At 35.2% G+C, this 26,118-nt stretch overlaps 1 protein-coding gene across 1 annotated transcript in view; it reads right to left on the reverse strand.

Annotated features, from left to right (window-relative positions):
- The window catches only part of LOC136028474 (ubiquitin carboxyl-terminal hydrolase 32-like), a gene marked incomplete in the record, with an annotated part of 242,323 nt that overhangs the window by 63,893 nt on the left and 152,312 nt on the right, over nucleotides 1–26,118 (reverse strand). Inside the window, 3 exon segments of the mRNA XM_065706316.1 lie at nucleotides 6,186–6,455; nucleotides 12,299–12,488; nucleotides 18,855–19,046. Coding sequence (XP_065562388.1) covers nucleotides 6,186–6,455; nucleotides 12,299–12,488; nucleotides 18,855–19,046 — 652 coding nt within the window.

Here is a 26,118-nt window from a genome sequence, read left to right on the forward strand (position 1 = left end):
TAATCATGTAATGAGTCCTTTAATAATTGATTATATTTTTTATCTTTATTTTTTAATAGTTCAAAGAAAGCGGCTGAGTTTGGTGATCAGAATTTCCTGAGATTTCCAAGAATTGATGCTTGAGCTGATTCCAGAAAGTTTTCAAGATCTAATACTTTTTGTTTTAATTATATAAGAAATTTTGCCGGGAAAGCGCTTGTTTACATTATCATATACTTTTTTCTAAGAAAATACCAATAAAAGTTAATAATAAGAGCACCTACTAAGCTCAGCTTAGTGACAAACGGCTACAGTAACAGTAACCAAAAAGCCCATAATTCAACTAGAGAATCAAAATTGAAAATAAAATGAAGTTGCTATTGCTTTTTTTTCTTCCTTTTTTTTTTTTTTACTGATTTCATAGTTCGGCAGGAACAGCAAAATAACCAATTACGAAAACCAATTAACTAATTAACAATTTTTTTAAATCAGCAAATAAACAAATTATTAATTAACAATTTTACATTATCAGTAACAACAACATTATTTCTATTTACAGAAATTAAAAATGATATTAATCAATTAATGAATAATTAATTAATTAGAAAAACTTTTTATTTAATTAGTTAGTTAATTAGTTTAATTAATTAATTAATTAGAGCATAACAAAAAACACAGCCACATGTATGCTCATAAATTACGAAATAAGGATAACACTGCAGTCCCTTCTGCACGTACTATACTGTAATTATAAAAGAGATAATAGGATAGAGATCCCCCCCCCTGAGAAATTGACGGCACATAGGGCATCGAATCGGAGTTTTAGCTATTGAGTCTTTTTCACAGGGACAAGCTGTAGTCCTAAAGCCCAACTATAGGGCAACTGGGATCGAACCCTGGGCCTCAGGTTGCCAAGCAGAGCATCAATCTACTCTGCTATCATAGGATAACAACACGGATAATGGATATTATATATTTTTTGAACAAAAAATCAGATGGCTCTCCATGTAGAAGGGGTCATCGCATAAACTTCAGAGGAGACTCATTAATTAGAAATCGCAAGTTTTAGTGCCCTTTTTAAGAGTCAAAGTGATCGGAGGACAACTAGCCCCCACGCCTTTTTTCCCCAAATACATCCAATAAAAATTTAGAAATAGCCATATTGTTAAAAATAGTTTAAAAATGATAAAACAAAACTCTAGGATCGACACAACCCCCCAGGCCTTGGGGGCAGGTATTTTAAGATATGGCCGGGAGCCTATATGGTTCTTACAGAATGGATGCTCGTCTAAACTCCAGAGGGCTTATTGGATTCGAAATTTATTCTAGTTCACTCTTTAAGAGTCAAAAGAGATCGGAGGGCAACTAGCCCCCCCCATGCCCCTTTTCACCAAATACATCCGATAAAAATTTTGAGATGGTTATTTTGTTAAAAATAATCAAAAAAATCATATAACAAAAACTCCAGACTCGACACAACCCCCAAGGACCCAGGGACAGGCGTTATAAGTTAGCCTATGCCCTGAAGACATATATGGTACTTATAGATGTGATGCTCTTATAAACTTCAGAGAGGGCTCATTTGATTGGATAATGACAGTTGTAGTTAATTTTTTAAGAGTCAAAAGCGATCGAAGGGCAACTAGTCACCCACGCCCTTTTTTCCCCAAATACATCCGACAAAAATTTTGAGATAGTCATTTCGTTAAAAACAGTTTAGAGATCATATAATGAAAACTCCAAGGTCGACAAAACCCCAGGACCCGGGGGCAGGCACTGTAAGAACCAATTAAGCCCTGGGGACATAATTGGTTCTTATATGAGGGATGATCGTATAACTTTCAAAGAGAGTTCATTTGATTGGAAATCGAAAGTTCTGGTTCACTTTCTAAAATTCAAAAGAGATCAGAGGGCGGCTAGCCCCCCCCCCCCCAACGCCCTTTTCCCCCAAACCCATCTAATAGAATTTTGAGATAGCTATTTTATTAAAAAACAGTTCAAAAATCAAATTGTAAAAACTTTGGGGATCGACAAAGCCCCAAGAATCTGGGGCAAACGTTTTAAATTATGCCCCGAGGCACTATGGGGTTAACATACCCCCCCCCCTTCCCCAGGACCCCAGGGCAAGTTTTGCAAATTATGCCATAGGAGTATATAAGGTTTTTATGGAAGGAATGATCGTATAATTTCCTCGGAGTCAAAAGGGGCCGGAGGATTGCTAGTCCTCCTGCCCTTTTATCCCAAATTCATTCAATCAAATTTTTGGGATAAACATTTTGTTAAAGTAAGTCGAAAGATCGGACAACAAAAACTTCAGTGTCAACACCCCCCCCCCCCCCCCAGGACCCTGGGGCAATTGTTGTATGTTATTTTCGGGACGGAGGGAATTTTAGTTCTTATACGAAGGTTTTGAAAATAGTTCAAAGATCAGATAAACCAAACTCCCAACCCCGCTCAAAAAATCATGAACAATATTTTATTCCAAAATTCAAGCAGGCTGATCCCTGGCCTTCTCTAAATGGCCCGAACCCCTCCCCCTACCAAAAAAGCAAACAAACAATGAAAATAAAAAACTTTTTAACGGTTTTTATTCCGAAATTATGGCAACTCAACCATGTCCCTCCAAGCTCCCCCCAAAAAACAACAACTTATTATAACTATCTTATTCCGAAACTTATGGGAGTCAACCCAGGTACTCCATGGCCCAATACCCCTCCCCCCAAATAATTATCAATGATAAATCATGGGAACTGACCTCAGACCCTCCTTCCATGGTCAGACCCTTACCCCTAAAAAATATTATTGACGACACTTTATTCCAAAAGTCAAGGGAGCTGACCCTTGGCCCTCCATCCATGCCCCCAACCAAAAACACGTGTTAACGATATTTTACTCCAAAAATCATGGGAATTGAATTGAATTTTATTATCTCATTCCAAAATTCTTCACGACAAACAAGAGTATGGCTACTGCCCGTTTCCCTGACGGTAAAAGCATAAGGCCTACTGCGTTTTTAACGCTTTACTAAAACGAATTCAAAACCAAACAGTCGAAAAATCAACTAAAAGCAGTCAGGATCGGTAGCTCACGTTCTTACAAAGTTTAGTTCGATACCCACGCTGACTTCAACTCCTTCCTCAAAAACGGAGCCAAAATTGATTATAAACTACTTCCTGCTGATGAATAAAAGTTTTTGCCAAGACGATGCTTGTATTGTCACGCCGAAGGCTATGTTGTGGCCAATTATAAATAATATCACCATATGTGGTCGCTGTGGAGCGACTGACCACGCGTCCAGTAAATCCAGACCATGCACTGGTATTATGTTTTGTGCAGTATGTAAGAAAAACGGTCACACATCCTACAGTACAAATTGTCCCGTCGCTAAACAGAAGCCGACCACTGCTAGGACATGCCTAAGCAGCCTCCAACATCACATAGTCTGATATCTTGGAATATCAATGGTGGTATTGTTAACAAAAGATCTATTCTTGAGAATATGCTTCAGAATCATGATATTGTGTGTTTACAAGAACATTTCGTGACTAAACGACAGCCTTGGTTTACTGGACATTAGTACTAATTTTTATAAATTTTCAGTCCCCGCTAAGCGTAGTACTTCTAAAGGCAGAGCTTCTATTGGTATTGCCATTTTTGTAGCATTGAATCTTAATTCTAGTGTTTTCTTTTCTAGTGATAGTTTTTTAGCTGTGCAGGTAGGAGAGTGCGAAGGAATAAATGTGTATTTACCCACAGATTACAAAGATGAAGATTCGGAGAGAGATTTCACATTAGCAGTTAGTAAAATTAGGTCATGCTTTCGCGATGTCCTTAAACTGAAAATCTTGTGTTTGATCGTAGGTGATTTTAATTGTGATTTAAATTGCAGTTTGTCTTCAGCTTCTATCCGTGCTTCTTTACTATATGGAATATTTGGTGATGATTTTAAAGTTCAACAGAAATCCGCTAAGTTTACTAACATTCATTCTTCCTCTTGCACTTCTAACCTTGACGTATAATCTTCGTTATATACGTTACATTGTATATAACGTTACGTTGGATATACGTTACGTTGAGATACTTTCTAATTTTCAAGTTTCAGACTACCTTCCTATTGCTTTTAATTTTAAACAAGAAGCTTCTGAGGTTTCAGTGTTACAAGCTCCTATTTTTCACGCATAAGTGGTATACTTGTCACGATTGGAAAAAATCGACACATCTTAGTACATTGAAATTTCTGATTGTATCCTTAACAAGATCCGGGTTCCATTTTATTTTCTGCAAAAATCTTCCATTAAATACATTAACGAAGTTAGACTAACTCTTGATATCTATCCTGCAGAAATACGCTTTTATGCGCTGAAAAAAGGGCAGCTCTTCTTAAAAAAATCTGTATTGGCACCCAAAATCCTGGGTGGTCAGGAAATTAAGAGCCCTCTGAAGCTTGTAACCGGGCTAAGTTTTGGTACAAATAAAGGAGAGATTGCCTATGTCCCCGCCATGGAATGGTCAATGAATTGAGAAAAGTACCAAAAAAATGTTTTGCTAAGGAACTTGGCAATCTACTGTGGAAGCTCTAACCTCGTACTATCTCCTTTAATTTGTCGGACCCAAATGACATTTCTTTGTCTGATGGGGTATCCCATTTTTGAAATAAATTTTCTTAGCCTTACACAATTTTCTGACGAGCTTTACAACTTCGTTGATGAATCTCCTGAGCTTGATTTTGTTGGTACTTGTGACGCTGTCATAAAAGCCATATCTCAACTCAAAAAGAAAGCGTCTTGTGCGATAGACAAAGTGAGCATTCTACATATCATTAACGGAAGGTACATACTCGTGCGTCACCTCAGCCTTGTAATGTAAATGATATTTCTTACAGGTATTTTTCCTTCCTCGTTCTGCATCGACAATCTGACTCGCATTCCCGAAAAAGGAAAATTTGAGTAGCAATGTACCTCCTTCTGTCCCATCCCCGTCTCTACTATGCTCTATAAGCTTTCCAAGCTCCTTTTTATTCATGAGCTAAGATTGAAACGTTACATTCCCCCGTATCAATTCGGTTTTCAGGCAAATCTTGGCTGTTTTCATACTCTTACACCAGTTTTTACCGCCCTCGCCGACGCTGAATCTTCGTGAGAAAGTATGATCCTCGCCAGAAATGACGTTAAACATGCATTGGATTCCTTAATTCGTTCGTCCATTATTCTTCATATGGCAAAGCGAGGCGTCAACCCATCAGTATACAATACACATTATTTCTCGTGTGAGACCAAACTCTCCTAACCCCTCTAAGAAAGGGATCTGACAGGGATTTATCACTTCCCCAGCCCTGTCCAATAATAGTGTCTTGGACTCTCAGGTAAAGTGTCTGTCTTCTTGAATTCTTGGAGGAATCGATGTGTCTCTTCTTTGTTATACTGATGACATCTTGAATCTCAGCCGTACGATCCAGCAAATTGAGCAGAATTCCAAAATCCTCAAAGATGAATATCCAGAAATTGGTCTGTCTTTTAATCCTGAAAGAACCGAAGTTGTTCTTTTGAATTGGCGAAACCCCTCTACTTCTCTCCTAAATATGGACGGTTCCCTCATCAAACTCGCAGACCATATTACATACTTGGGCCTTCCCATTGGCACATCTATCGACCACGCACGTCGTTTGCTGATATCTTACGTTGAATACAAAATTAGCATTTCTTACGATGGAATCGTAAAAAGCAAATTACCCTTTAATCGTTACCTTCTCCATCTACAACGCCACATCCCTCTACATCCATCTACAACGCCATATCCCTTCAATATCTGCTTTACATCTGCTACAGCATCTTTCTCCTTTTTGGAAGTTTTTTACAGTTACAGATAAAAAGCGCCTACGATCAATCTTCTTCGATCGAAGTAGTATTTTTGCAATGTTTACCTGTGATGTCATCTGCGGTGGCATTTTTTTTATTGCCGCATGCGACAGGGAATTTTTGTAATACCACGAGTGACGCGGCACTTAAAGCTTAATCAATAGCGTTTTGTAATGTTTACCTTTGACGTGATCTCCGGTGGTATTTTAGAAATACCACGTGCGATGTGGCACTCAAGGCTTAATCAAGAGCATTTTGTAATATTTACCCGTGACGGAACAACAAGGTAGAAACTTGTTTACTAACGGCACTGAGGCATTCAGAAGAAATGGACAGAAAAAAAAGAGAGACAAAATAAAAAAAAATAAAAAGAGAGACAAAAATAAAAAGAACTTACGACAGCTGCATAAAGGCGATAAGACAAATCTAAAGGATCATGATCAGGAATAAGTTTGTGTTCATGAAAATCTTGGATTGTACCCCACTTGGAAGGAGGATGCGTACTCAGGGAGGTAGACACTACTCTTCTTCTCCCACCGTTGTTGGCGATATTCTCATGAGAACCACTGAAACCCGAATCTTGTCCATCCGAGAGAGGAAGAGTCAGGTATGCTTCAGAATCTGCAAAATATAATTGTTTATTACCAAAAACAGGACAAGGTGCAGGGTAGAACAATAGGCTGAAGACTCAACAAATATACAATAGGAAATGGTATTCACTGAATTATATTGTGCAATCAGTGCTGGACAAATTAGCCTGCTTTGGGTTCCAGTTTTCCTTGAAGTGGACTTAGAACGCGTTTTTAATTGCAAAATCATGATAATTAATTTGCTCATTGATTAATACCATTACGAATATAAGATAAGTCCTGAGCTTAATTATAGCTCAATTCCTAGATTTAATTTCTAACTCAGAATTGATTTTTTTTTTATGGTACGGTTTCTCTTGGAGTTGATGTCGCTGGGTTGAGTTTGGTTTGTGCACTGTTGTCACGGCGGAATTCTAATGAGAAATTACCAAGAAGCTTCTTCTAAAATGTGTATGGCGATCCTTCAAATTTGTAATTCGTTTAATTTTATTGAATAGACTACTGAAAATCTACTTACAAATTAAACAAATGGAAATATGGGAAAACAGGTATAATATTTGAAATAAGACAGTGGAAAAAAACAGAAAAAACTCTTAATAGTAAAAGAGGTCTGAACATTTTACTTCACTTCTGGAATCCTTTATCAATGGAAAACAATATACAGAATATACCGATAAAATAAAGGGAGAAAACAGAGAAAAAAGAACTTACATAAACATTCAGCATGTCAACTTTTCGTTAATTTAAATAGCAAATAAATCAAACAAAATCAGGATAACTATTCAGCAGACGCAAGGTTCCTTTTTGATTTGTTAATGAAATATATGGGTAATCCCCAATATGTCAACCACTACTCATTTCAAATATTAAAATATTTTACCCGTTTTTCTATATTCGTACTGGTTTAATTTGTAAATGGAAAGGCAGGTTGGTCCAAGAAATTATTTTAGATAATCTAGTTATTATACACTGACAGCGCTGTATCTAAATCATGGAAATAGATTAGAATTGAAAGAGGTAGTGCCCTTTTCAATAGTAAAAAGTGATTATTTATTTTATATTTATTTTATAATATATGTATATATATATATATATATATATATATATATATATATATATATATATATATATATACTAGCTGTTGGGGTGGCGCTTCGCGCCACCCCAACACCTAGTTGGTGGGGGCGCTTCGCGCCCCCCCCAAGCCCCCCCGCGCGCGTAAGTCGTTACGCGCCATAATAGTTACGCGCCATTGTAGTTGTGTCCCTATGTCCCACCTGTGAATATAGATAGATATATATATATATATATATATATATATATATATATATATATATATATATATATATATATATATATGGTTTTAACTACGTAAAACTTGCGAATATACAACATTCTTTGCTGTCCCATTGTCTTTGCATATAAATAGATTGTCAGGTTTACCGACTCTTGAACATGCAACATATAATGGTCCATGGGAAAACAATCTGTATTCAGATCTATACCTCATGATTCTAATGATTGCCCTTGAGCTTTGTTGATGGTGATTGCTAATCGACCATTCCCTGTCCCGGTGTCCCGGTCGTCATTTATATCCCCCTGTTTCCCCCGGTGTCCCCGTTGTAGTTGTGTCCCTGTGTCCCGGTCGTCATTTATATTCCCTCTGGTCGTCATTTGTATCCCGGTGTCCCGGTCTGTATATACATTCGTTTTTTAGTTTTGTTTTTCTCCTTTATTTTTTTCCTTTTTTTTTCTTTTTTAGTTTATTTAGATTTTTAGATTTTTTAGTTTTTTTATTAGTTTTTAGTTTTTTTTTCTTTTTAGTTTTTTTGTAGTTTTTACCTTCTTTTTAGTTTTGTTAGTTTTTTTTTACTTATGTCCTGGTCGTCATTTATACTCCCTGTGTCCCGGTGCTTTGTTGATTGCTAATCGAACATTCCTTTTGTCCTGGTCGCTTTCTCTTTGAGTGTCGTCATTTATTTTTTTCTTTTTTAGTTCTTTTAGTTTTTACCTTTTTTAGTTTTTTTTAGTTTTTTAGATGAAAATTTTTTTTAGTTTTTTCCTTTTTTTCTTTTTAGTTTTTTATTGGTTTTTACCTTTATTTTAGCTTATTTTTCAGTTTTTTCCTTTTTTTTAGTTTTTTTTTATTTTTTATTTTTTTTAGTGTTTTACCTTTTTTTAGTTTTTATAGTTTTTTAACTTTTTTACTTTTTTTATTAGTTTTTAGTTTTTTTTGTAGTTTTTGCCTTTTTTAGTTTTTTTTTAGTTTTTTATTGGTTTTTACCTTTATTTTAGCTTATTTTTCAGTTTTTTCCTTTTTTTTAGTTTTTTTTTAGTTTTTAGTTTTTTTAGTTTTTTACCTTTTTTTAGTTTTTTTAGTTTTTTTAGTTTTTTAGCTTTTTTATTTTTTTTATTAGTTTTTAGTTTTTTTTTGTAGTTTTTGCCTTTTTTTAGTTTTTTTAGTTTTTTAGCTTTTTTATTAGTTTTTAGTTTTTTTTGTAGTTTTTGCCTTTTTTTAGTTTTTTTCTTTTTAGTTTTTTTGTAGTTTTTACCTTCTTTTTAGTTTTGTTAGTTTTTTTTTTTACTTATGTCCTGGTCGTCATTTATACTCCCTGTGTCCCGGTGCTTTGTTGATTGCTAATCGAACATTCCTTTTGTCCTGGTCGCTTTCTCTTTGAGTGTCGTCATTTATTTTTTTCTTTTTTAGTTCTTTTAGTTTTTACCTTTTTTAGTTTTTTTTAGTTTTTTAGATGAAAATTTTTTTTAGTTTTTTCCTTTTTTTCTTTTTGGTTTTTTATTGGTTTTTACCTTTATTTTAGCTTATTTTTCAGTTTTTTCCTTTTTTTTAGTTTTTTTTTTATTTTTTATTTTTTTTAGTTTTTTACCTTTTTTTAGTTTTTTTAGTTTTTTTTAGTTTTTTAGCTTTTTTACTTTTTTTTATTAGTTTTTAGTTTTTTTTTGTAGTTTTTGCCTTTTTTTAGTTTTTTCAGTTTTTTTTAGTTTTTTATTGGTTTTTACCTTTATTTTAGCTTATTTTTCAGTTTTTTCCTTTTTTTTAGTTTTTTTTTAGTTTTTAGTTTTTTACCTTTTTTTAGTTTTTTTAGTTTTTTTAGTTTTTTAGCTTTTTTATTTTTTTTATTAGTTTTTAGTTTTTTTTGTAGTTTTTGCCTTTTTTTAGTTTTTTTAGTTTTTTAGCTTTTTTATTAGTTTTTAGTTTTTTTTGTAGTTTTTGCCTTTTTTTAGTTTTTTCAGTTTTCAGTTTTGTCACCTGATCCAGTTTTTTCAGGTGACGTCACCTGATCCATCCACAGATACACAGACAACTTATTTTTATATATATAGATATATATATATATATATATATATATATATATATATATATATATATATATATATATATATATATATATATATATATATATATATATATATATATATATATATAATAAAGAAAGAAAACGATCAATAATGGGATTTTTGAAGGCCAAATGAAAATAAAGATTTTTTTCTTTTTTTTACATAAGACTAAGTGTTCATTTTTACAAAAATTTTTAAACTTTGATTATTGACAGAAGGCGAATCCAACAAAGTTTCAACAAAACGTGCTCTAACCTCAGCATTCTCTCCAAAAAAAGTACCAGGAGATACTTTTGGGTTCACAATTTCACTAATAAAATATTCTCTTTTAGTCATATTTTATTGTCACCAAACTTCACCTTTCGAGTGTGTTTTATATAATAGACAAGTAGCGTTCCATGCTTTCCCTTTTTGATTTTAGAAAAGTTTTTCAATCCAACTCTCTTTTATTGCCAGATCCTTGAAAATTAAACAGAATAGCAAAAGAAAACAAAATTTAAACTTCACCTTTCGGGTGTGTTTCATATAATAGACAAGTAGCGTTCCATACTTTCCCTTTTTGATTTTAGAAAAGTTTTTCAATCCAACTCTCTTATATTGTCAGATCCTTGAAAATTAAACAGAATAGCAAAAGATAACAAAATTTAAACTTCACCTTTCGAGTGTGTTTTATATAATAGACAAGTACAAACATGCTTTCCCTTTTTGATTTTAGAATAATTTTTCAATCCAACTCTCTTATATTGTCAGATCCTTGAAAATTAAACAGAATAGCAAAAGAAAACAAAATTTAAACTTCACCTTTCGAGTGTGTTTTATATAATAGACAAGTAGCGTTCCATGCTTTCCATTTTTGATTTTAGAAAAGTTTTTCAATCCAACTCTCTTTTATTGCCAGATCCTTGAAAATTAAACAGAATAGCAAAAGAAAACAAAATTTAAACTTCACCTTTCGAGTGTGTTTTATATAATAGACAAGTAGCGTTCAATGCTTTCCCTTTTTGATTTGAGAAAAGTTTTTCAATCCAACTCTCTTATATTGTCAGATCCTTGAAAATTAAACAGAATAGCAAAAGAAAACAGAATTTAAACTTCACCTTTCGAGTGTGTTTTATATAATAGACAAGTAGCGTTCAATGCTTTCCCTTTTTGATTTTAGAAAAGTTTTTCAATCCAACTCTCTTATATTGTCAGATCCTTGAAAATTAAACAAAATAGCAAAAGGAAACAAAATTTAATCTCCTGGTCCAGCTGTTTAAAGCAACCCTCTTTGCAAAGATGCTCAGAATTACTCTGAATCAGATTTATACGTGTTCACATGAAATTCCTTACCACGAGTCACAAGAGAATTTTTGATGAAATAGTGTAGTCTTATAAACATGCTTTTACTAGCATAGAAAGAAAGGTTAATAATTCAATGATCTATGTCTGGATTTTGATGTGTAATAATTGAGACAAAACTTTGGAAAGTAGATATACAATTATGACAAGTTAAGTGAAATTGATAGTTACTAGGGGATGGATTGTCACTAGTGATAGACAACTAGGGATGGCAACCCAGAACAGAAATTTTTTTTTGGTAAACCGATTTTTTTTTTGAGAAGACAAATTTTTAGAGAAATCCCCAACAATTCAGGGATAGTGTAAGCACTGGTATTTCCAGAAAAAATCTGCCACCAAATTTTATAAGGGCACGAAAACTGCCAAGTAGCATTGCTACTATGCTACCCCACTTTTCGCACGGCGGAGCACAACTTCTGCTTTGAAAGCTTTTATTTGAGCAAAAATTGTTTTTGTATATAAAAATAGTATTTTCAAACAAATCTGCCAATAAATTTGAAAACTGCCAAATAGCATTGCCAAGTACTTTGCTTTCCCACTTTTTGCACAGCGGGAAACATCTTAGAGCAATGTCAATTAGACCATTCGAAAGGGATTTTGTTTTTCATTAATAGCGTTTTTAACTCAGTTATGAAAAAAATTGTTATTTACGTCTACTTTCAGGCGACCATTTCTTAAAGCATATATATATATATATATATATATATATATATATATATATATATATATATATATAGGAAGGAATATTTTTCGTATAGGAAGGAGATAAGTTTCCACTTATTTCCCCACCCTCACCTACTACCCAGTGTCGCATACTCTCAATAAATTTACAACTCGTTGATTCTTAAAGGTACTTGAAATAAGATTTTGAAAAATGATTGCTAGGCATGATCGCACGTAGAATTTGTAGTAACTCAAAAAAATTCTTCTTAACTACAAATTATTATAGCTGCATACAAAAACCGTACTGCGGATTGTAAATTTTGCATTTAAAGAAGACCCCGAATCTATAAAGAAAACAGAGCAAACACGAAGCATAATCATAAAAAAAGTTAAACAAACCAAAAATAATAGAGCAAGAACCAAAACAAAAAAGCAAAACAGCAAATGTAATAAAGCAAGACAAAAAAGGAAAAAAAAAGAGTAGACGAAACCACAAATAAAAGAAATGCTCACCGGTATGACATGTTTGAGTATTGTCATTATGGTCTATTTTTCTAAGGCTGGCAGTGCGATTGAGAACTGCCTCACGAGGAACGGCAGCTAAATATTCACTAGGATCTAACGGGTCGAGGGTGAAATGCACAGCTTTTGGAGATTTCATCCAACGTCCTCCAATAAGCTGAAATCTCTTCAAGTGGACTATCTAGAGAAAAAGAAGGGGACAAAAATTAATTAAGTTTCTTAAATTTAATTTATATTCAATTAATTATTAATCAATTAATTAATTAGTTAGTTTATTGATCAATTTTATTAAATTTAAAAAATTTAAAATTAAAAAATTAATTTATTGTAAAATTAATTATTGTAAAAACATTTCCAATAAGCTGAAATCTCTTCAAGTGAACTATCTAGAGAAAAATAAGGGCACAATTATAAAAAGAAGCCGTAACTGCTTTTAAGCAATATTCTTCAGCGTAAGGCAATCTATATTAATTGCATTAAAAGCGTTTGAGGTCCATTGTAACAAAATTTCTCAAAATTTCTAGGCATATGATAATTTTTAGGCGTTTCTTTAAGCATAGAAAAATTACAATTATTTTTTTTTTTTAATCTAAATAGATGATGTTCTACACCCTTTTAGGAGTAGTGTAATTAGGGCCCTGTTTATATTCACGTGTCTTTCACATGAGTCAATTGGAGGAATTTTTCAACATCCAATCGGTTGTCAAATACGGAAAACTAATCAACATACAACCGCAATTAAATGCTGCCTATATCTACATTACTATTCAAATATTTCTAGGTAAACAATAATTTTTAAGGTTTCATGTCCTTAAGGTGTCATTTTTCTCTTGTTTTAGTTGATTCGCTGGAAGAGCTTGATTTTTGCTGTCGTGTATATTGTGTTACAATTAATGATGCTTCTCTTTTCTTTTTACTCTTTCTTCTTCATTTATTTTCATGTATTCTCATTATTATTATCTTCAATATCTTTCTTTTTCATCCATTTCATTATGTTTCTCTTTTCTTTTTCATCTTTCTTTAGGTTTTTATTTCATGATTTTAGGTTTTACTTCCTTAAGGTGTCATTTTTCTCTTGTTTTAGTTGATTCGGCTGGAAGAACACATTTTGTGTTGCGGTGTATTATGTATTGCATTTCGTTATGTGTCTCTGTTCTTTTTCCTCTTTCTTCGTGATTTATTTTCATGTATTACGCATCTCATTATTATTGTCTTCTATATCTTCTCCTATCTTTCTTCTTTATGCATTTCATTATGTTTCTCTTTTCTTTTTCATCTTTATGTGTTATTATGCATTATGTATCTCATTAATCTTTCTTCTTTATGTATTTAATTATATTTCTCTTTTCTTTTCCCTCTTTACGCACTATTACTCCGTTTTTAACTATTGTTTAAAAATGGAACAAGATTTATTCATTTTTTTCTACCTCAATCAGTCATTCATTCATAATTTTTTCATACTTTTCTTCTTCACTTGCTTTTTTTTTCTCAATACAATAATCAAAGAACTGAATCGTGATTTCTTCTAGGGACGGCAGGCTGGATCAGATGACAAAAAGAATGTTCAGTTAGATGGTTAATCTAAAAAGTAGTTTTCCAATCATTTATTATTCCTACGCTTGTAATCTTGTTAAACACGGGGGATAGATTTCATTCATTCACAAAATATAAAAAGGTATCAGCATTTATTGACCATATTTCAAACAGTAAGCTGTACAAAAATTAGTTCAATTCCCCATTCTAGAACTATAATGAGAGAAATATTGAGATGGCTAAGACACAAACTCTGCGAAGGGTGACAGAATGCAATAGATCATCGTTTTTGGCAAGCCATCAGGAGGTAAAGGAAAAGTCATTTTTAGCAAGCCATTTGGGGCTAAAGGAATAGTAGGAATGGAAGATCATTGTTTCTAGAAAGCCATTCGAGGCTAAAGGAAAAGTAGGAAAGAACGTTGGTAGTTTTCGACAGGCCATTTGGAGCTAAAGGAAAATTAGGAAAGGAAGATTGCCATTTTCGGCAAGCCATCTAGGGCTAAAGGAAAAGTAGGAAAGAACGATGGTAGTTTTCGGCAGGCCATTTGGAGCTAAAGGAAAATTAGGAAAGGAAGATTGCCATTTTCGGCAAGCCATCTAGGGCTAAAGGAAAAGTATGAAAGGAAGATCCTCAATTTGGGTCAGCCGTCTAGGGCTAAAGGAAAAGTAGGAAAGGAAGATCGTCCTTTTCGCCAAGCCATTTGAGGCTAAAGGAAAAGTATGAAAGAAAGATCGTCACTTTTGGCAAGCCATCAAGGGCTAAAGGAATAGTAGGAAAGAAAAGAGAAAGGCAGGGCTAAAGGTCCCAAAAATTGAAGGGAAGAGGAGAGTTTTTGACAGGGTTTAAATAGGTTGAGCGGAAAAGGAGCCCACGTAGCTACATAGACATAGAAGGATTGTTGCTAAAATGAATTTCAATAGTAATAGTAGTAGGCATATATTACTGGAAAAGCCTGAATGAGTTACGAAGAAATAATAGTTCAATTTAAAAATAAGCAAGGTTGGCAATTTTTGTATCGTTTCATAAGTTATATAATATAAATTATGTATCATTACGTAAGTCATGTACATGCTATTTTTTATTAGAAACTATATCAGAGTCTATGCAGTATATGTCAAATAATCTGACTCGTGACACTATCTCATGCTTGTAGAATTGGTAAAAAACAAGGCGTTTTACTGAAAACACAATGAAGGAGTAACAAAGTGATTTTCAGGCCTATCCACTTAAAGTTCCTTTTCTTCAGTAAGTTTATACAAAATAAAACTCAATGATCTTTAAAAAGCTCTATCTAGGTAACTAATTGGACAACAATTACTATAAGAGAAGAAAAGAAGAGCTAAGAGCCAAGAGCTCATATGGTATGAGCTCTAAAAAAAATTCTAAGAATCAATAGATTGATTTAAAAGGAAAATCAGAGGCTTAATGCCGGTCGGGATTTAAAATAAGAGCTTTGAGTCACGATGTCCTTCTAAATCTTAAAATTCATTAAGATCTGATCACCCACTCGTAAGTTATAAATACCTCATTTTTCTTATCTTTCCTCTCACTTTAGCCCCCCAGATGGTCGAATCTGTGAAAAAGACTTTATCCAGTCAATTTGTGCAGCTCCCTGACACGCCTACCAATTTTCATCGTCCTAACACGTCCAGAAGCACCAAACTCGCCAAAGCACTGAACCCCTCCCCCCCAACTCTTCAAAGAGAGCGAGTCCAGTACGGTTACATCAATCACGTATCTATGACATTTACACTCTAAGCGTTTTCCAAGATTTCCGATTTCCCCCTCCAACTCCCCCCAATGTCAACAGATCTGGTTGGGATTTGAAATAAGAGCTCTGAGACATGAATTCCTTCTAATACCAAATTTCATTTAGATCCGGTCACCCGTTCTTAAGTTAAAAATACCTCAGTTTTTCTATTTTTCCAAATCAACACCCCCCCCCCCCAGCTCCTTCAAAGAGAACGGATCTGTTCCAATTATTTCAATAACGTATCAAGAACTTGTGCTTATTCTTCCCATCAAGTTTCAGCCCGATTTCTCCACTCTAAGCATTTTTCAAGATTTCTGTTTCCCTCCTCCAGCCCCCCATGTCCCGGGATCCAAGTCGAGTCGAAAATGGAGCAACTGAGACATAAGATCCTTCTATATATCAAGTTTCATTAAGATCTGATCCCCTATTCGTAAGATAAAAATACCCCAATTTTCACGTTTTTCAAGGAATTCGGGTTTCTTCCCACTCCAACTCCCCCCAATGTCACAGGATCTGGTCGGAATTTAAAATGAGAGTTTTAAAGCACACAAGATTCTTCTAATTATCAAATTTCATTAAGATCTGATCACCCGTTCGTAAGTTACAAATACCTCATTTTTCCGAATTACCCCCCCCCTAACTCCAACAAAGAGAGCGTATCCGGTCCGGTAATGTCAGCCACGTATCTTAGACTTGTTTTTATTCTTCCCATCCAGTTTCATCTTGATATTTCCGCTTTAAGTATTTTCTAAGATTTCCGATCTCCTCCCCCAGCTGCCCCCCTCCGCAATGACGCTGGATCTGGTTCAGATTTAAAATGAGAGATCTGAGTTACGATGTCCTTCTAAATATGAAGTTTCATGAAGATCCGATTACTCTTTCATAAGTTAAAATTAGACATTTTTTCTAATTTTTCAGAATCACCCCCCCCCGAATTCCCCCAAATAGAGCGGATCCGTTCCAATTATGTCAATCACTTATCCAAGACCTCTGCTTATTTTTCCCACCAAGTTTCATCACGATCCCTCCACTCTAAGCGTTTTCCATGATTTTAGGCCCCCCCAAACTCCCCCAATGTCACCAGATCCGGTCGGGGTTTAAAATAAGAACTTTAAGACACAATATCCTTCTAAATATCAAATTTCACTTAGATCCGATCACCCGTTCGTAAGTTAAAAATACCTCATTTTTTCTAATTTTTCAGAATTAACCCCCCCCCCCAAATCCCCCAAAGAGAGCGGAACTATTCCAGCTAAGTCAATCATGGTATCTAGGACTTTTTTCCCACCAATTTTCATCCCGATCCCTCCACTCTAAGTGTTTTCCAAGACTTTAGGTGTCCCCCTCCCAACTCCCCCTAATGTCACCAGATCCGGTCGGAATTTAAAATAAGAGCTCTGAGACACGATATCCTTCCAAACATCAAATTTCATTACGATCTGATCAACCGTTCGTAAGTTAAAAAATACTTCATTTTTTCTATTTTTCCAAATTAACCGGCCCCTACTCCCCCCACCCAGACGGTCAAATCGGAAAGCAGACTATTTCTAATTTAATCTGGTCCGGTCCCTGATACGCCTGCCAAATTTCATCGTCCTAGCTTACCTGGAAGTGCCTAAAGTAGCAAAACCGGGACCGACAGACAGACAGACCGACAGAATTTGCGATTGCTATATATCACTTGGTTAATACCAAGTGCCATAAAAACAGACTAGTAAAAAGCTGGAAGGTACATTAATCTTATCTTACGCTAAGTCTACCGTTTAGAAAGAGAATTAACTTATAAAGAAATAAACTACTAATAAGATATTTATACTAATACTAATAATTTTTTTTTTTTTAGTTTACCAGGTTTTTTGGCTAACGCTGATTTTCAAATTCTTTTTTTTTTTATTATTCTTACATTATCTTACCAAGGTTGCCAATCGGTGGAAAAAAATCACTAGATTTTGCTGATTTTTGGTTGAATTGGTGATTTTCTTTAGCGATCTAGTGATTTCTGTGCTGATTTAGTGTATTTTTATGCAATATACAAGATCACTAGAAATAATGATAAATCACTAAGGGTGGCCAACCGGGTATCATACTAGGTAAGAATTAAGTTCTTACGTTAAGCTGTCATCATTACGCAATGACAGCGTGAAACTGCCTATATTCTGTGAAGCCAAAGAGAAAACACTCAAATTTAGCTAATTAGCTTTGTTTATCGATTTTCACGATTCAAAGTGGCAACACTGACAAAAATATGGCGGTGTCCTTAAACTTAATAATAAAAGAACAGCTAGGAGAATCGCGGCTTTCATGATAAAATAGACCTAAGATTAGTCCAAGAGGGCCAAACAAGCGTTCATTTTAATGGTCTTGGAGGGCCCGCAATAATGCAAACTTTATTCTAATACTCAAATTTAACAAATTAGCTTATTTTATCAATTTTCACAATTCAAAAAGGCAACACCGACAAAAACACGGCGGTGTCCTTAAACTTAATAGTAAAAGAACAGCTAGGAGAATCGTGGCTTTCATGATAACGTAGACCTAAGATTAGTCCAAGAGGGCTAAACAAGCGTTTATTTTAATGCTATTGGAGGGTCGGCAATAATGCGAGCTTTATTCTAGTACTCAAATTTAACAAATTAGCTTATTTTATCAATTTTCACGATTCAAAGTGGCAACACTGACAAAAATATACTGCTGCCCTTAAACTTCATAAGAAAACATGTTGAAGAATCACGACTTGCAGGGAAAAATAGACCTAAGATAGATCTAAGACCGAGGCGAGATGGAGGGGGGAACAAGCGTTTATTTTACTGGCCTTAGTAATCTATCGACTGTAATAAAGAAACTTTATTTAACTAGTAGACTAATTTTACCTAGATAATCATGGACCATTTTAAATTTTTGCGTTATGCCTTTCAAAATATAAGGGTAGAGTGGGGTTGAATATTCCAAGATCTTTAAGTTTGTTTTTTTCATTTTTACGAAATTCCATCGCCTTTCCATTTCTAAAACGTTATTAAAAGGAAGATTGCTTTCAAACTTGTAAAAATAATTGAAATAGCTATTGTAGCACAATAAAATCCTCACCAAAATAGGCAGTAATATCCAAAATCTGGAAGATTTAAAAAAAAACAATATTAAAAGAAATTCCTGGAATAATAACAAAAGGAATAATAATTTATCCTGACGTTATTAAAAGGAAGATTGCTTTCAAACTTGGAAAAATAATTGTCATAGCTATTGTAGCACAATAAAATCCTTACCAAAATAGGCGGTAATCTCCAAATCTGAAGCTTTTTACAGCAAATTTGATGAGAGTGACAATTAGGACAAAAAACTCTTTCCTCATCCCTCAAACGTTCCTCCAAGGTGAAAGCTTCCAAACAACGCTTCAAATTTACTGGCTCATTCATCTGACGACTTGTTTCGGATACACTGGAATGTTCAATATAATCCTGAAAATAGACAAAATTTGTATCTGGCCTGCGCAAGTATGAACGCACTAAACCATCAAGGCACAAACCGGCAGTACTGATCTCCGTTTCGTGGCCCTTCAGCCAGAAAGCACAATGGGGGGTTGGAGGCCAGCCATCATATGCTTTCTTAGACTCTTCCTGCTCATCTTCCCCAGATTTCTCCGGGTACCCAAATAGAGCAGGGTCAACTCTAGATGAGCTCACAGAGTCACGCCACTGATCCCCGTCTCTAACTAAAAAACTGACCACTTCAGGAATCGAACCCGTGCCCCTCGGACACAGAATTCCCAATGCAGAGTGCAAACCACTTAGCCGGGGAGGCTATCTAGCCTGCGTGGTGAATATCTAAGAGGCAGAATTGTGCCTCTTAAGAAAGGCAGTAGTAATCATTCTTCGTACATGTTTGGTTTTAGGGAATAGAAAGAAACAAGAAATGATAACTTAAGCACTGAAATGCTCAACAAATGCCAAAGAATATAAATAATTTTGTCGTTTAGCCATTATGTTCAGTATGAAGAAGGCACACTCGCGCCTCTCAAGAGAGGCAGCAGCACTCATTTCTTCGTATATATTTGGCCCCAGGGAATAAAAAGAGATAAGAAATGATAGAATAGAATTCACTTTAAATATTTCTTTCACAGTATGGTTGCCGAATTTGAATTTTAAGCCAAAAATAGCATTAGTATATATATATATATATATATATATATATATATATATATATATATATATATATATATATATATATATATATATATATTAACTGTTAGGGTGGCGCTTCGCGCCACCCCAACACCTAGTTGGTGGGGCCGCTTCGCGCCCCCGCGAAGCCCCCCCCCCCGCGCGTAAGTCGTTACGCGCCATTGTAGTTGTGTCCCTGTGTCCCACCTGTGAATATATATATATATATATATATATATATATATATATATATATATATATATATATATATATATATATATATATATATATATATATATGTGTTTTTAACTACGTAAAACTTGCAAATATACAACATTCTTCGCTGTCCCATTGTCTGTGCGTATAAATAGATTGTCAGGTTTACCGACTCTTGAACATGCAACATATAATTGTTCATGGGAACAACAATCCGAATTCAGATCTATACCTCATTATTCTAATGATTGCCCTTGAGCTTTGTTGATGGTGAATGCTAATCGAACATTCCCTGTGTCCCCGTCGTCATTTATATATCCCCCTGTGCCCCCCAGCGTCCCCGTTGTAGTTGTGTCCCGGTGTCCCAGTCTGTAATTTCTCTTTGAGTGTCCCGGTCGTCATTTATATTCTCTGTGTCCCGGTCGTCATTTGTGTCCCGGTGTACCGGTCTATAATTTCTCTTCAAACATTCCCTGTGACCCGGTCGTCATTTATATATCCCCCCTGTGCCCCCGGCGTCCCCGTTGTAGTTTTTCTCTTTGAGTGTCCCGGTCGTCATTTATATTCCCTGTGTCCCGGTCGTCATTTGTGTCCCGGTGTCCCGGTCTGTAATATCATCAGTTGACAAACATGACGTCAGTCGACAAATAACTTCATGACGACATACAGATCAATCCTTATAATGACGTCAGTCGATAAACATGACATCAGTCGACACACAAACATGACGTCAGTCAACAAACACACACAAACAACTATATATTTATATATATATATATATATATATATATATATATATATATATATATATATATATATATATATATATATATATATTTATATATAAAAAGATAACAATAAAATTAGTGACTATTTATCCTGGCTATTATACAACTCAACAAAACTCTTGCGATATCTTTCATGATTAGCGGGGACGGGAGTCAGTTTGGGGACTTTTAGGGATTTTATACGGGACGGTCCGTTGCAGGCGGGAAGGTAGGGTTCAGAGGTGATGGAACTTAATCGGGGAACAGACAGGGTCTTGGAACCGAAACAAAGGCACAAGAGGTTCCTTCTCTCGGCCAAAGTGAGGAGCTTGAACCTACCCAGTAGATAATGATATGGACCCTTTCCTTCACCATTTATGATCCAAAGGGCTCGTTTTTGAGTATTTTCAATCTTAGACCGAAATGCCATACTGGACAAACAAACTTCAGAATTGGCCAAATAAAAGAACAATAAAGTTTGAGAAGATCCTTAGGGAGGCAAGAAAATTTAATCAAAAGTTTTAGAAGGGAAACCTAAGGGGAAGCTTGTATGAGGATGTTTTGAACATGGGCCTCCCACTTCAAGTCAGCAATAATTGGAAAGAAGGATGATTAAATAAAACTAACTGTCATAACTGACAATTTAATAGCGTTAACTTTCATCTTCAACAAAGAAGCCTCCTATGTGACATCATCAAGTAATGTCACATTGAGCTCTTAATATTTCACTATCGCTCTCTATGGTCAGTCATTAGGCTATTAACCATTATAAGAAATGAAATGGGACCCATTAGGGATCCTGGGAGACCCCACAAAAGATAGGAAGGGGATCGGAATAAACATTTGTAATATTTAAGAACTAGAAAACAATTTGTTAAAAAGGAGGATACGACTTTGACAAGAAAGGGGCTCACTTGAAACTCCGTCAGCAGTTTATTTACAAGGAAATTGTGGTCAATTGAGTCGAATGCTTTTTGGAGATCAATTAATAAAACATTCAACCAAGTATCAGGGGTTTCAAGATCTTTAAGAATGGTGTAAAGAAGACTAAAAAAGTAGTGTGAAGGAGATGCCTCCTTCAGGTTTCCAAATTGTTGTAATTCAAGAATCTCTGCCTTTAACCAATTAAATAAAAAAAAGTTTTTTTTTAACTGAAATTAAGGAGCGATATTAAAACTTAAAACGAACAGAAATTACTCCGTATATGAAAGGGACTGTTCCCTCCTCAACGCCCCGCTCTTTACGCTAAAGCTTGACTCTTTCTCTCAACTCTACTTTTTAAAACAGTAAAAAACTTGAATTTTTTGAAAAAACTTAAAGAGCTTGAAATTTCTATAGTAGGGTTTTCTAATACGCTGAATCTGATGGTGTGATTTCTGTTAAGATTCTATGACTTTTAAGGGGTGTTTTATCCTATTTTCTAAAATAAGGCAAATTTTCTCAGACTCGTAACTTTTGATGGGTAAGTCTAAACTTGATGAAACTTACAATTTAAAATCATCATTAAAATAAGATTCTTTTGATGTAGCTATTGTTATAAAAAATCCATTTTTTAGAGTTTCGGTTACTATTGAGCCGGGTCGCTCCTTACTACAGTTCGTTACCACGAACTGTTTGATTTGCTAAGAGACCCTCGTACATTTTTGAGAAAACTGGGGTCACGGTGATTGGTCGTACTCTCAATCACCCAGTCTTGGCACATGGATAAGGGTGAGAAATAGACAATCCTTTTCGAAAATCATTGTTCCAACCCCCCTTTTCCCCCAGTGAGTGGTCAACCGGGCATAGCTTCGTAAACTCCTGAAAACCATTCATTTAAGATCCAAATTTTTGCGCCTGGACTTCAGTAACTGCAATTATATCAATATGGTTTAAATTTGCTGTTGCTTCTAACTCAGTTAACTTTTCGAAATTTGAACTTTCGGCGTTCGTAAGGAGGAAAACGGGGAAATGATAACGTTTTTTTAAATCAAACTTTCTAATTACAGATTTTTTCAGAAAAGCTGTATTCTGAGGCAACTTTGACGGGGTGTAAGCATTAAAGTTAATGCTAGGAGTGGGAAGAACATCACCTAAAAGTAAAATATAATCATTCGGGGTATTGGTAGAAGGTTTGTCGTAAGACTCAAACTCACCACCCAAGACCGAGTTGGGGTCTAGGGTGTCTAATGTCAACATGTCAAAAACATGTCTAATGTCAAAACATGTTCTTCTAATGTCAAAACATTGTGTCAAAACAGTGGGACGGCGTGACTCATAGTAGAAACGCAGGATGCTGATATCTTAGGAAATATAGATCTAGGGATTGGGAGGAAGATTGGCGAAGAAGGAAGAAGGGGGAAAGCTCCAAGGGAAACAGGAGAGATGTACTGAGCCTGTCTGACCCACGGTGACCACGAAGAAAGGATCCAGTAAGGCGAAGTCGGTATTGAAAAAGGTTGTCGTGGGCGTGATGGGGGGGGGGAGGGACCGGAAAGGCGGGTTTCTTTGATTCAGCTACTGACCCTTTCGTCTCGACAAGTTTTTCGGCATCGGCTCGGGTCAAGGATTATTGCTTGAAGAATAGATCTTCTAAACAATCTGCCTATGTCTTGGCATATCATAATAGAATACTGGATCACGGTTGAAACGATTAAATCGAGACAAACGGTCAAAATACTTAAAAGGCATAGGACGATTAATAAGAGATCTTAAATTACTAGCACTATGAGTAAAACTGCACAACTTGTTGACGCAAGCCATTGATTGGGCAAACAGGCATGATCAAAATTGCAAGTTGTTGCTTTGCAGTTTTTCAGTTTGTATTTTCGGCATATGTGTGGAAATTCACAGTTCTTTTTTGTTGCGGGAGCCTCCTTCGAAATACTTGCACGCTTTATTTACACGGGAATTTCCTCGTTGATTTGGTTGTTTCTTCTGATCAGTAACATTTTCGCTTTCATGAATAGACGGACATTGTTTACCAAGTTTGCATGCACCAGTTGACATAAAAAAGAAACGCTTTTTTCATAATATTTTTATAACAGAACAAAAAACGGCGAAGAAGAGGGAAAATCAGGAAAATAAAAGCCAGTGGAAAATAGAAGAGAAAATTATGCAAACATTTCGGTCGAGACCTCCACTCAACCCTCCTCACTGCAAAAAAAAAAACAAAACAATGAATCTAAAGTAAGGACCCTGTCAAAGTAACAATGAAAGGGTAACTGAATAAAAACTACAACACTGAATGACATTTTACAATCTTATTTTATGTATAGCATTCTTAATAAGTTTATCATAAATGGGACTTATAAGAGTTTCTCCAGTGTCTCTATTGAGGGCAACCTTTAGGTGAATGTGCTTTATCTCCGCTGCCTCCCAGAAAACATGCATGAGACCTTCAACAAGGGCAATAGTGCAGGTATTATCAAACGAAATGAAATGATTTGGGTTAATTAACCTAATTAGCCAGCAAGAATTTATATAGTGTTTTAGGGTAAAGAGAATTTTTCCAAATCTTCTCCGTTTTGCCTAAGTCTAGGTACACAATCGGAGAAGTAATTTTGTGATAAGATTGGCTTTCAGTCATTAATCCACATTTTAAAAGACCAAAAAACAACTTTTTTTTTAAGTAATACAATTTAAAAAACTCGACATTTTTTACAGCAAAACCTTCCTCCGGCAGATTGTCAGCAGATTTCTGAAATAGCTGAAAATTCTTTCCACCATGACTTTTTTATGGCTAAGACTAGCTAATCCAAAAGAAAATTAATTAGAATACGAAAAATTTAAAAATTCCAGATGTTTTCTTCTTAGATTCTGTCCTGGTTCGGCCATTTGGAACCTATTTTCTAAAGTTTTGACACAAGATGAAACCCATGCCTTGTGTAAGTGGTCTAAATTTCGCTTGCCTCAAACACGAGTAAATTTCACAGAGATAATTTCCAGTGTTGAAGCGGGTATATTTGGTTCACGATGTGTTGTGGAAAATCAAGATTCACTTCGAGAAGAGGTGGTTAAGAATATTCTCGATTTTACTCCGTATTCCTCAAGCTAAAAAACAATCAGGAGACAAATTCTCAAAATTTAACAAAAGACCCACACATCATTATTACCAGGGCTGATAAACGGAATGAAATTGTTATCCCCGATAAAATTCATACAGTAAAAAGTTACGGCTATTTTATCCAACACTCACACTTATAAGCCTACATATTCAGACCCCATCAATAGGTTCACCCGTGAAGTACGAAAGGAGCTAGGGATTTTGCAAACTGAAAGACTTATTACTCCACATATATATATATATATATATATATATATATATATATATATATATATATATATATATATATACTAGCTGTTGGGGTGGCGCTTCGCGCCACCCCAACACCTAGTTGGTGGGGCGCTTCGCGCCCCCCAAGCCTCCCCGCGCGCGTAAGTCGTTACGCGCCATTGTAGTTGTGTCCCTGTGTCCCACCTGTGAATAGAGATAGATATAAATATATGTTTTTAACTACGTAAAACATGCGAATATACAACATTCTTCGCTGTCCCATTGTCTGTGCATATAAATAGATTGTCAGGTTTACTGACTCTTGAACATGCAACATATAATTGTCCATGGGAAAAACAATCCGTATTCAGATCTATACCTCATTATTCTAATGATGTGTCCCTGTGTCCCGGTGTCCCAGTTTGTAATTTCTCTTTGAGTGTCCCGGTCGTCATTTATATTCCCTGTGTCCCGGTGTCCCGGTCGTCATTTGTGTCCCGGTGTCCCGGTCTGTAATTTCTATTCGAACAATCCCTGTGTCCCGGTCGTCATTTATATATCCCGCCTGTGCCCCCGGCTTCCCCGTTGTAGTTGTGTCCCTGTGTCCCGGTCGTCATTTATATTCCCTGTGTCCCGGTCGTGATTTGTGTCCGGGTGTCCCAGTCTGTAATTTCTCTTTGAAGTTCCCGGTCGTCACTTATATTCCCTCTGTCTCGGTCGTCATTTGTGTCCCGGTCTGTAATTTCTCTTTGAGTGTTTTTTCTTTTTAGTTTTTTTTTTTTTTTAGTTTTTTACCTTTTTTCTTTTTTCAGTTTTCTTTTTCTTCTTTATTTTTCAGCGTCACTATGAAGTACATATCGACGAACCTTTGTTTTTTTAACTTAAATCTGGTAGGCATTGATGACCTTATCCAAGTCAAAATCCCAAACCCAATCATCATCGCTATCATTTTCAGTTTTGATATGTTTTGACTCTCGCTGTCCAGGTGGATTTTCATCTAACTGCGCGGTTTTGCGTTCTTTAGTCGCAAGCCTGTTTTCCTGCTGTTCTTGTGATTCCCCGGCACGCTTTCTTTTCTTACTTTCTCTGTCAGCTGCAAGCCTGTTTTCTTGCTGTTCTTGTGATTCCTCGG

The sequence above is a fragment of the Artemia franciscana genome, chromosome 6 (assembly GCF_032884065.1).
Source record: "Artemia franciscana chromosome 6, ASM3288406v1, whole genome shotgun sequence".
In the NCBI taxonomy this organism is placed as follows: Eukaryota; Metazoa; Arthropoda; class Branchiopoda; order Anostraca; family Artemiidae; genus Artemia; species Artemia franciscana.